This window comes from Lonchura striata, chromosome 24, assembly GCF_046129695.1.
Source record: "Lonchura striata isolate bLonStr1 chromosome 24, bLonStr1.mat, whole genome shotgun sequence".
Lineage (NCBI taxonomy): Eukaryota > Metazoa > Chordata > Aves > Passeriformes > Estrildidae > Lonchura > Lonchura striata.
In genome coordinates, this window is record NC_134626.1 from 5,869,589 (window position 1) to 5,880,965 (window position 11,377).

Here is an 11,377-nt window from a genome sequence, read left to right on the forward strand (position 1 = left end):
CCAGTGAAGAAGTGTTCCTGTGCTGCTGCACACCCATTCCCTAAATCAACAACAATCAGTACGAGGAACAGGCTGATTTCTGGCTGTCAGAGTGCTCCTAAACACCAGGAATTCAGCTCGAGTGACTTGTTGCAGTTCTGCTACAAACTCAGAGGTGTCACCTGCAGACAGGTGGAAGGGAAAGGATCCAACACACTGGGAAAGGGAATAACCCAGGGGTGTTTTGTGTAGGGGAGGCCAAACCACAGGCAGATATGAATTATTAGATACTACTTATTGGGCATTAAATATTAGATATTAGGCATTAAAAAGGCCGCAGGGGATGCTGAGTTTCACACAGCGTGTTCAAATCCGGGCAAAATAGTGGGAAATGAAACCCAGGGCATTTCCAGCCCAGTGTCACCCAGCTCCTGCAGCACTGGAACCTCTCAGAGGAGTCCCAGCCTCCCTGCTGGCACATCTGCTCTGCTGGTGGCACCTGATCCAGGTGCTGCAGGACTGCAGGGATGTCCTCACCAGCAGGCAGCTCCAGCTTGGCTGCAGTGGGAGATGAAGCCCAGGAGTATTGATTGTTGAAAGTACATGATCTTGCCACAGGAATGCACAAACTGCCCAGCTGGACATGTCTTCTGTGGGTTCTTCCACCTTGTCAGAGGCAGCCGGCGCAGGCAGCGTTGGCACAGATCTCACAGAGGTCATCCTCAGCAGCCAGGGCTGTCCAGGAGAAAGGAGGGGATCAGTCGGGTGCCAGCAGGGCAGAACTGCCTGCCAGAGCATTTGGAGACTCATTTGCATTCCTGCTTTGTCATTTGAAAGACCCTTGTAGGTAGAACTGCTCTAAGTAAAATTAGCTCATGCTAAAACCTGGCTGAAGGAATGAAACCTGACCTGAATCCTTTCCACGTGGGAACATGTGGAAGCAAGAGGACAAGAGGACGTGGCAGCATTTTATCCTAAAGTGTCCCTTGTACTGGACAGTAGATAACTGCAATAGAATAACTTTAAAAAGCAAACGCTGCAGCAGCAGCAGCCCATGGCAGAGGGACTTTGGACAAGGAGGAATGGCTTAGAGAAGGGTAGATTTAGGTGAGATATTGGGGGAAAATCCTCCCTGTGAGGTGGGCAGGCCCTGGCACAGGTGCCCAGAGCAGCTGTGGCTGTCCTGGATCCCTGGAGGTGTCCAAGGCCAGGCTGGACAGGGCTGGAGCAGCCTGGGACAGTGGAAGGTGTCCCTGCCATGCAGGAGGTGGAATGGGATGAGCTTGAATACCCCCCCAACCAAACTATTCAGTGATTCCATTATTCTACTTTGGATTTTTTTCCCTGGTCACAGCAGTGGGATGTGCCCAGCTCAGCTCAGCACTGCAGGAATTTTCCTTAGGTGGTTCATGGAGCCCAACCTCTGCAGGAGAAGGGGCAGCACAGAGGCAGCACAAACCCTCCCGGCTGCCCTAGAAGGGACACGGAAGTAACTCCGTGGCTTTGCCTCCTGCTATTGGAATGTTTAAGGTTGAAAATTGTGGTAAAAATGAAAATTGCGAAATATGAACGACATACTCAGCCTCCTAAAAATCATGAGTGCATCTTCCTTCTTGCACACAGGCCGGAATTCCTCAGGGAGGAGTTTCTCTTGGCAGGGGGAGTAGCTGGCCATGGGGACCATCATGCGAGGGTTGATGTGTCTGTTGCCATCCATGAGCTCCTTCAGCTTCTTCACAGACTCCAGGGGGAATCTCAAGTCTCCATCCTGTGAAGAACCAGAAAAAAAGAAGTGTCAGGAAGGCAGGCTTTTTGCAAATCCATTCCATTTCAAGCAAAAGCTCTCCCAAAAAATAGAGTGGAGGGGAAAGATGGTGTTGAAAGGAAGCCAAGATAAAACCTGTGTTGAATAAAAGCAGTGGGCAGAGGGACAATTCAGTCCTGGCTCATCCCCATGAGACAGACCCATAAAATCTGGGACAGGAAGAGCAAGGCTGGGAATCTTTAGCCTAAAAAGTGAGAACTGGGAAATATCACAGAATCCTGGAATGGGTTGGGTTGGAAGGGACTTAAAGCTCTTTTCATTCCACCCCTGCCATGGGCAGGGACACCTTCCACTAGACCAGGCTGCTGCAAGCTCCATCCAGCACTTCCAGGGATACGTGGTAGAGACCTACAAAATCATGACTTGAATGGGGATAAATGGGAATTTATTTGGCTCACTGTTTTCTCCTAACACAGCAGTGGGACTGTCAAGTGTTGGCTGTGACCTGGCAGGGGGTGACCACACAAAAGCAGCTCTTCTTTCACACCACACATTGCTGAGGGCTTAAACCCTTCGCCTCAAGACTCTGTGGAAAGCTCCCATTAATTTAGAATCACAGAATCTCTTGAGCTGGAAGGGACCCACGGGGATCTTTGATTCCAGGTCCTGGCCCTGCACAGATGCCCACCAATCCCACCCTCTGCCCATTTAAAACTTGCTCACACAATCCGTGAATAACAAGTTTTGGGAAGCATAAATATAACACTTCTGACTTAAAGTTCACACCAGAAAATTAAGGAAGCTGGAACAGGACTCTGAGAAATATTCCTCTATGTTTTACTTGAACCCCGTTCATTGGTTAAGGGTTATTCCCTCAATTTCAAGAGATTTCCCCTTTTTGAGGTCATAAATTTAAATTGCAGGTGTTGCAGTTATTTTACCAAGTGCACAAAGTCTGTACCCATCTGCAAATAATCAGAGTTGGGCCTAGAAAACAAATAAGCATTTTCAAACAGATTTATATCTGCTGTTTTAACATGGTTTCATGGTCAACATGTAGTCAGCAAGGGGATGTGGGAGGTTCCAACCCCCTAGCACTGTTTGGAATGAGATAAATTTTAATGTCCCTTCCAACCCAAACCATCCTGGGACTCTGGAATCAAGTAACAGCTCCTCATCCAAAGAAATAAAATGAAGTTACTCTGATACAGCAGAAAACCCAATATTAGCATTTGTTTCACATCCCCATGAGTCCAATGGGGAATGGAGTGAGACAAGTGGGGAGGGGATTTGATTCTGGCTGGGGTTTTGGAGGGTTTTTTGCAGTATCACATTATTTTGGTGGTAAAGGTTTAAAAAACCCAATCAGATAGGCTTTGGATATGCATTTACTCTGTCAAAATATTTTCTCTTGCAATCAGTTTATGATCTTACTCAGGTTAATTTATCAATGGAAGTCAATGATCTTAGAGATCTTTTCGGACCTTAATGATCTATAAAAGTTAATCAGGCACTGGCATCAGCTGCCCCTGGGAGTGGTGGAGTCACCATCCCTGGAATTGTTCCAAAAATATGTGGATGTGGCACCAGGGGAAATGGTGGATCTCTCTGTGCTGGAGGAACAGATGGATTTAATAATCTTAAAGGGCTTTTCCAACCTAAACAACTTTCTCATTCTGTGATCAGCCCTGGCTGCCAATGAAAAATCACTTTTCCTATAAAGGCAGCTCTTGATTCAGCTCTTGGTCACACAACTGAGAAGCAAAACCCATAGATCTAAAAAAAGGTGGATTTCCACAGGCACAATTTCAGAAATCGGGAACTGGGAAGAAACCCTGAGATCTGCAGGTCCTGGGGACAAAAAAAAAATAACAAAGGAACAGCAAAATAGAGACAAAACCCCACCACCTCAAGTAAGAAAGATGTATTGGAGAGAGCTAAATTTGACATTCTATGGGACAAGGAAGGGAAGTTTCAGGAACAATTTCAGGGAAGAAGAGTGCAATCCAACTTTGTGCAGTGAAGAATCAAAGAATCACTCAGACCTCAAAGACTTCAGGTGAAAGGAGTGCAACACAGAGTTCACTGCAAGTACAGAGGGGAAAATAAAGATTTAATGATTAATGAGTGAAGAATTCCAGCCCAAGCTCCAGAGATGCACTTTCTACTTTTTTTATGCAACCTAGAAGCAGCCATTTTCATTTATTAATATTTTTAGTATTAATAAAAACGGGGATGTTTTTCACTGGGTAGGAAGCTGCTTGCTCCTCTGGAGAATGTAAAAGTTGAAGAATGGTTTGAGAGAAAAGAATAGTTTAAACCTGCTGCCTCTGGATATCTCTGTCATCCAAAGGACAAAAAAGAGGATAGTCCAGGACACAAAGATACCTTAGCCCTGGAAAGCTGCTGCACACACACAGATAGAGTCAATAATTGTTTAATAAGGATTCATTTTCCTGGTCCCCAGAGGAAGTTGTTTACATTCAATCAGACTGAAATCCCCATGCTGTCTCTCAGAAGAGCAGAAAGATCCAAAACTGTCCCAATAACAGACCAGGGCCTTCTTAAGAAGTGCCTTCTTAACCCCTTCCACATTGCATGGACTGTCAGCATAGGTGCTGTGTACTTGGAAAATTTCACAGAGTCTCCTTTAATCACTTCTCTGCCTATTAATATTTAATTGGATCCAGCTAAGCTCTTCTTTTCCCTTTTTTCACAGGTTCCATCCCATAAACTCACAGATCATTTCCACAAAGAACTTCCTGCCTAGAACCAGGTAACACCAGGCAGTTTCTCCTTTGTCACACCTTGTTTGCATCACTCTCTAAAGTCAGCACCTTCACCACACGTGGCTTTATGTCTAGGAGAAAATTATGGGCATGAAACACCTCAATCCCTAAGGACTGAGCAGAGCCATGGCTGGAGAAGGTAAATAAACAGCAGCAGCATTTAGTGATAGCTGAAGTGTTTTAGGAAGGAAGGAAAACCCAGAGTACAGGGGAGATACAGGTGGAAATCAAGGCGGAGCAAAGCAAAAATTCAGGTTTATTTATTTAGTTCAAGATTCCTGTTGCAACCAGAATATCAGCACTTTGTTGAATTTGTAATAACAACAAAAGAAAGAGAAAAAACTTACCTGAACATAGACTGCCTGGGAGATGTGCACCAGGACAAGGACTGCCAGGACTGTCCAGGAAAGAAAGCTTTTCATAGTGCCTGCAAAGCCAAGTCTCTCCTGAACTGGACAGATTTTATTTCCTCTGCCTTTGGGCTTTTTTGTGTCTCTCAGACTTTCCCTCTTCTCCTGAGGTCTCAGACTGCCCAGCAGTCAGAGCTTTATAAAGACTTCATCCAGCATGATGCTGGTAATCCATTAATCCAGACTTTCTATTGGCATATCATAAACCCTGAGGGGACTCTCAGTTATCTGCTCAGCAGTGCAGCTGGCCCGTCACACCCAGAAACATCCTGGGATTTATGAGTCGCTCCCACTTTGAGGCACTGGCTGTGACATAGGCAGGCAAAATGTTCCAAACTGCAATAAATAAATGGTGGGGACGGAGCTCAGGCAACAGCTGAAAGTCCCCATAATTCTGGCCACTTTCTGCAGAACTGGAAGGAAAAAAAGGAGTTTGGAAGAAGATAGAAAAAAAAAAAAAAAAAAAAAAACCAAACCAAAAAAACAGTCAGTTGCCTATTCTGGATGTCCCAGGAACTAGGAGTGTAATCACATAATCATGGAATTGTTAAAGTCAGAGAAGATCACTGAGTCCAACCATCAACCCAGGATCTGCTGGTAGGCTGCTCACCACTAACCTTGTCCCCAAAATGCCACATCCACACCTTTTTTGAACATTTCCAGGGATAGTGACTTCACCACTGGCCTGGGCAGTGCCCGACCACCCTTTCCACAAAGAGATTTTCCCAACACCCACCCTAAAGCCCCACTGGCACAACTTGAGGCCATTTCCCCTGGTCCTGTCCCTTGTGATCCCAACTCCTGCCAGGGTTTGGAGAGAACCCAAAGCTGCACCTGCACCTGCCCAGCTCTAAAATGTCACCTCTGCTCTTTGCAGCCCCTAATTAAAAGGCATGGGGGGTGTCATTAAGGGCAAATGCTGCCAGGAATCAAATCCATTTCTCCGTGACTTCCTTGCTTACATGGAAACACGCACGGATGGCACACCGATGAAGGATCAACGAGCCTCAGCTCAGTTCTTACATCAAGCTCAGGTCCTCAAATCTGTAAATGATTTCTGGAATTTTGTGGGTTTGGATTGACACAGGCACCAGGAGAACAATGTTCCTGACCCCAGCAGAGCAGAAGAGGGCAACAGTCACCGCTAAGCACCTTCCTCAAATCTCAGCAGTGTTTTATGCCCCAAAGGCTTCAGTTTGTGCTGTAACACAAATTATTGTTCAAGTTACAGTGAAAATCATCTTTCTGCTTGGAGTAAAATTCCAGAATCCAAAGCAGCCATGTCCCCAGTCAGGGGGTTTGGAGGGAGGGAATGGGACTTTTCTCATTCAGTATAACCCAAAAATTGCTGTAGAATTGAAGCTGAGCTGACAATGCAGAGTGTGAGCTGACAGACTTTGCTTCTCTCCTCTCCACCAGCCTCATACACAAAATTTGCACCCCTGGAACAATCTTTATTCCAACAAAACAAGCCTGTTTCCTCTCCAGTAATGATTTCTCTACTTTCTGCTGCCCTGGCCAGCAGCCAACAGCATTTGCAACCCCACAGCAGCTGAGGCCTCTGCCCTTAATCATTTTAATGTGGGCCAAGGGTGGAACAGCAAAGGGCAGAGCAAAAATCTCCTCTGAGAGCATTTCATTTCCCACATGCTTGGGAATTTTTACAATCATTTTCTTCTCCAAAACTTGGTTTATCTTCAACCTGTTAAGTCCTGAGTACAGCTTGGTGGAAACCAAACAACGGATTAAAGAGGCATTGAGGGAACAAGAGAATTGGTAAGACTGAAAATAAACAAAATTATCAAACCCAGCCTTGGAGAGATTCCCAAAGAGGCAATTTTGGAGAGGTGTCACAAGAACACTGAAGCAACAGACAGAGGCAGAGCTGTAGTCAATGGTTCTGTGTCCAGTGAGGTGTGGTGTACCCAGGACCAGTGATCAAAGAGCAAGGACCAGTGTCCCTGGACAAGGACACGGAGAGGTGGAGCACACCCTGAGCCCCTTGGCAGGTGACAGGAAGCTGAGCAGGACTGGTGATGCTCCTAAAGGATGGGGACATCCTGGAGGACCTGGCCATGCTTGGGAAGTGGATCCATGGGAATCTCACGAGGTTCTACACATGAGCTGGGTGAACCTCAGTCCCAATACAGGCTGGGAGTGAAGGGCTGGATAGGAAGATTGGGGCAGCAGAAAGACAAGAGCAGGACTAGCTCACTTCTGGACTGGTACTGAAATTACCCCAGGCCATGTTCAGGACCTTGTGTTTGCCCACCTTGGTCCTCCTGAGGTTCCCATGGGCCTGCTTCTGGAACTTGTCCAGGTAGCCCTGAATTGCATCCTGTGTCCCAGGTGTATCACACTTGCACTGCTCAGCTCAGGGTCATCTGCTGTCAGAATCTGAGCTATTGATGATCCTGAGATTGTAAAAGTCTGTCTGTCAGCCCCCTGCCAAAGCAGAAGCCAGAATTGGTCTGTGCTGGTTTCCAGGTTTTTTATTCTGTTTATCTCTCACATGTTCTGCTGCCCTGCCCAGCTCTGTCCTGCAGGGCAGCGTGTGGGGCTCTGCCCTCAGTGGGATGTTACAAACATTAAATACCAGAAACTCCCTGGGCTGCATTTACAATAACGTGCCAATATCTGTCACCTACGTTGGACAGTGTGTCCCCAGCCTGAACCAACAGAAAAATGCCAACAGCACAGTGAAACATGGAGGGCATGAAGAAGGAGAAAAAGGACAAGGCACACCCAATTTCCTCCATCTTGTCCCCTTTGGACCCCTCATCTAGAATCCTAAAATTTTACTTTTGCACCCATGCCACACTTAATTATTACTTATATCAAACACTCAGAGCTTGTAATTCATCCTGTAAGATGGAAAACTCTTTTCCATGGCCAGAGATCACAGCCAGTGTCTCTGGGGGCTCTGTCCAGGGCGGTTCCTGACCCCTGCCAGGGTCCCAGACCTGCCAGGGCAGCCAGAGGATTCTGACAATTTGCCAATGTGCTGAGGATGCCCTCGGCCCCACTGTCTGTGTCGTTGGTGGAGACACTAAAAGCACTGGTCCCAGCAGAGATCCCGAGGGATCATCCTTTGTCTCTGAGCTCCATCTCAGCCACTCAGGTCAGTCCTGGGAGGCACATCTGGAGTGCTGTGTCCAGTTCTGGACTCCTCAGGACAGGAGAGACATGGAGCTCCTGGAGCAGGGCCAGTGGAGGCTGCAGAGATGATGAAGGGCCTGCATCTCCCTGCCAAGGAAGGGCTGAGGGACCTGGGGCTGCTCAGCCTCAAGAGGAGGCACAGATGAGAGAGAGCCCCATCCCTGTTTGTCCCTGTCTGCAGGGAGGACTCAGAGCAGGGACCAGGCTCTGCTGCAGCGATGGACAAGGGGAACAGGCAGGAGCTGATGCCCAGGAAGTTCCAGCTGAAGCTGTGGCAGAACTTTGCCGTGCAGCGATCGAGCCCAGGACAGCGGTCCAGAGAGGGGGTGGAGTGCCCCTCACTGGGGGTATTTCAGACCCATCCAGACACAATCCTGTACCATGTGCTCTGGGATGGCCCTGCTGGAGCAGGAAGGTGGGACCAGATGAGCCACTGGGGTCCCTCCCAACCTCACCCATCCTGGGACTCGGAGTCGTCCACGTCCACCAGTCCCATCTGCATCACCAAACACTCTTGTCCCAACCAGGGACTCAATCCCTGGTGTGGAGCAGCAATTTACACACCAAGCTGATGGGTTTCTAGGCCTTTATTCCTTTTTCCATGGTGCCATGTGGTTGCCCCCATGTCCCAGTTCTGTTGCTGTCTCTTAGTGGACCTCCAGCTTCTTCACCAAGCTCAGATCAGATCCAGAAGCTGTTCAGGATTCAGGAGGTACAGTCAGGAGGTCATAGACCTTCTGCTCACCTCTCCTGGAGGTTCTGTAGTCTCCCAGACACCCCTGCCCTGCAGACCCAGCTCTGCCAGCCCACAACCTGGGAGAGGCCAGGCCAGAGAGCAGAGGAACCCACCTTGTCTCCACCTGCCTCGTCCTGCCTGAGGCTGTCACCCTGGGCTGGAAGGCAGATCTGGTTCAGGGACAGCTCCAGGACCCCCCACACCCAGCCAGTAGCACAGACAGTGCTGCAGCCAGGCAGGGGAGGAACATGCTGCCACAGGAAAATGCATCCTTGCTTGGAGATACTTACTGAGGGAATCGTCGTTGGACCATTTCCGTAACTGGTTCATCTGCAAGGCCTTCGCGCACTGCTCCCGGGCAATTCTGTATGGCTGCAGATTTAGCAGGACCTGTTTTGCTCGTGGGGTCCTGCAAGGCAGGGACAGATTCTCCTCTCACACCCTGGCTGGAATCCTGCCTCTTCCCTTTGGCCCCACCAGCCCCTTCTGCACATGGGACACCAGGAGCAGGGGCTACCCCAGGGCATGCCCATGTCAGGGGCTGTCCAAGGGACCACACCCAGCCCAGAGCTCATGGCTCCACTTCCTTGATCCTAAAGGGGTCCCTCCTACCTGCTCAACCCCCCTGCTCCTAACAAGCACTCGTACCTTGGCTGTGGTCTTCTCTGAGGGGACAGTGTCTTCTTCTCCTTGGTCCCTTCTGGGGATAAAGCAGCAGCCACTCCTGCCACAGCAGCCACTCTCTCCTTCCTTAGCCTTTCAAATCCTCCAGGAGAGAATGCAGCAGCCTTCTCCAGACTCCCCTTCTCTGCCAGGGGTGGAAGCTGTTACATGAAGCAAAGGGAAGGCAGCTCAGACATTTTGGCAACAATAAGAGTCCCATCCTGCACCCATGACCCAAAGGACAGTTTGGATCCCTGTTCCATCCCCTAGAGTTCTTGGCAGTGACCCTCTGCTTCCTGAAGAAGTCTGGGCACCACAGAGGTTCAGTCCAGTGAAAGATTCCTGGCAGCACAGCGCAGAATGATGAATTTGTTCCCAGGACTGAATGGAGGACCCAAAAGACATCCCAGCAGGGACAGATGCAAAGAGATCCTTTCAACAGCCTCCCTGCAGTGCTGCAGGACATGGTCCTACATCCACGTAACACACCTTGGCACGTTTTCCCTGCCTGGTGGGGGCTGCCAGCCCAGCTCTGGGTGCTTCCATCTCCTCGGTGGCTCTGCCCTTCTTCACAGAGTTCTCAATTGGAGGCAGAAAACTGAAAAGAGAGTTTCTCTGAGAGAAACAGTGAGAGCATCCTCTCTGGTGTTTTTCCAGCCTCTCCAAAACATTGCTGCCCACTTCCCATGCCATGGGAAGGACCAAGGCCTAGGGCATGTGCCCACGTCTGCTCTCCATAAGTGCAGGCAGCATGGCCAAAGGTGACAGCTCCTCACACCTGTCCAGGAGCATGGAATTACCTAAAGTCAGCTCTCCCAGACTCTCACCTCCCTCTCTGCACTCCACCATCAGCCTTTTTCTTCTCTCTTCCCGTCACTTTCACATCAGGTATCCGACTTGGAGAAAGACATGGACGACGAAGGAGGCGTTGGCTGGGAAGGTTTCCTGAAGAAGAAAAAGAGGAAGCTCCTCTCAGCTGCATCTCCAGAATGCTTTGGACATGAGGGATGTCCCAGCCTTCCTGTCCCAGCCCAGTCTCCTTCCCTGAGGGATGTCCCACTGCTTCCTTGGGTCCCCATTCAGAAAAAGAGGGACCTGCTGGGACAATTTTCTGGCAGGAGACAGAATTCCCTTTGGCATGGAGGACCTCAGTTCCTAGGAGGGGACGTACCCAGAGTCGTTTGGTGCTTGGTGTTGGTTTTGCATGTTGTGCCAGTGCCTTGTAGGTAAACACTTATAGGATGTGGCTGGGACTTCCCATCTGCCTGCACAAAGCTGCAAAGAAGGTGGTGACACCAGTTGGAATACGGGCAGTGGAGTCCATGGCAGCCTGTGGGAAGAAGCTGTTCCCAGGTCACCACTTTTCCAAAGGAAACATAACACTGGAGCACGGGCAGAAGAGTCTCCCTCCACAGGGCTCCTCTCAGCCAGGTCTGGGATCCCAGAGATGCTTTCCAGAGAAAACAAACCCGCCGTGACTGAGAGCATCCCAGGCTCTGGGGCCTGCTGGCTCCCAGTCCTTCTCAAAAGACAAGGAAGGAGCTGGTGAAGCTGTCTGCTCCATGGCCCCAGCTCTGCCTCCAGTGGTCTTTCCCACTGAGCTGGGAAGGTAAAGCAATCCCTCTTCCCAGGGCATCCACCTGAAGATGCTCCCCAAAGAATTCAGAATGGCCGTGGACCTCGCACCATTTCAATTCCACCTCCAAAATGAAATACATCCAAGGATTCCTCCGAGGTGGGAGGAGCCAGGACCAAAAGGTGTTGCTGATAATCACCCCGCCATGCACAGAAACAATTGCACTCACTGCGGCAGCACAAAGACGCCTCCAGGAGGAAACTGGGAAATGTCCTTTTCCGTGTGGGCGATGAACAACGG

The 11,377-nt window shown here is 49.4% G+C and overlaps 1 protein-coding gene and 2 long non-coding RNA genes across 3 annotated transcripts; all 3 read right to left on the minus strand.

Moving 5' to 3' along the window:
- Positions 1–649: 649 nt before the first annotated feature.
- On the minus strand, positions 650–5,041 carry LOC110474425 (guanylin). The gene is made up of 3 exons (XM_021537820.2): positions 4,881–5,041; positions 1,558–1,747; positions 650–714 (listed from the first exon to the last, which is right to left on the minus strand). The coding sequence occupies exons 1-3, from the start codon at positions 4,953–4,955 to the stop codon at positions 650–652; spliced, it is 330 nt and encodes a 109-aa protein (XP_021393495.1). The 5' UTR covers positions 4,956–5,041.
- Positions 5,042–8,674: 3,633 nt separating this feature from the next.
- LOC144247444 (uncharacterized) lies at positions 8,675–9,148 on the minus strand. The gene is made up of 3 exons (XR_013341159.1): positions 9,129–9,148; positions 8,952–8,995; positions 8,675–8,796 (listed from the first exon to the last, which is right to left on the minus strand). It is a non-coding gene; the product is annotated as an uncharacterized LOC144247444 (long non-coding RNA).
- A 1,243-nt stretch (positions 9,149–10,391) lies between these two features.
- On the minus strand, positions 10,392–11,377 carry LOC110474421 (uncharacterized). The gene is made up of 3 exons (XR_002466071.1): positions 11,307–11,377; positions 10,673–10,776; positions 10,392–10,446 (listed from the first exon to the last, which is right to left on the minus strand). It is a non-coding gene; the product is annotated as an uncharacterized LOC110474421 (long non-coding RNA).

What these genes read in the sequence shown, in the direction of transcription:
- LOC110474425 (XM_021537820.2), bottom strand. Translation starts at nt 4,955, where the DNA reads ATGAAAAGCTTTCTTTCCTGGACAGTCCTGGCAGTCCTTGTCCTGGTG. An exon ending in CCCAGGCAGTCTATGTTCAG is followed by an intron (nt 1,748 to 4,880) that starts GTAAGTTTTTTC and finishes GGTTCTTCACAG; the next exon opens with GATGGAGACTTGAGATTCCC. An exon ending in CATGATTTTTAGGAGGCTGA is followed by an intron (nt 715 to 1,557) that starts GTATGTCGTTCA and finishes TCTCCTGGACAG; the next exon opens with CCCTGGCTGCTGAGGATGAC.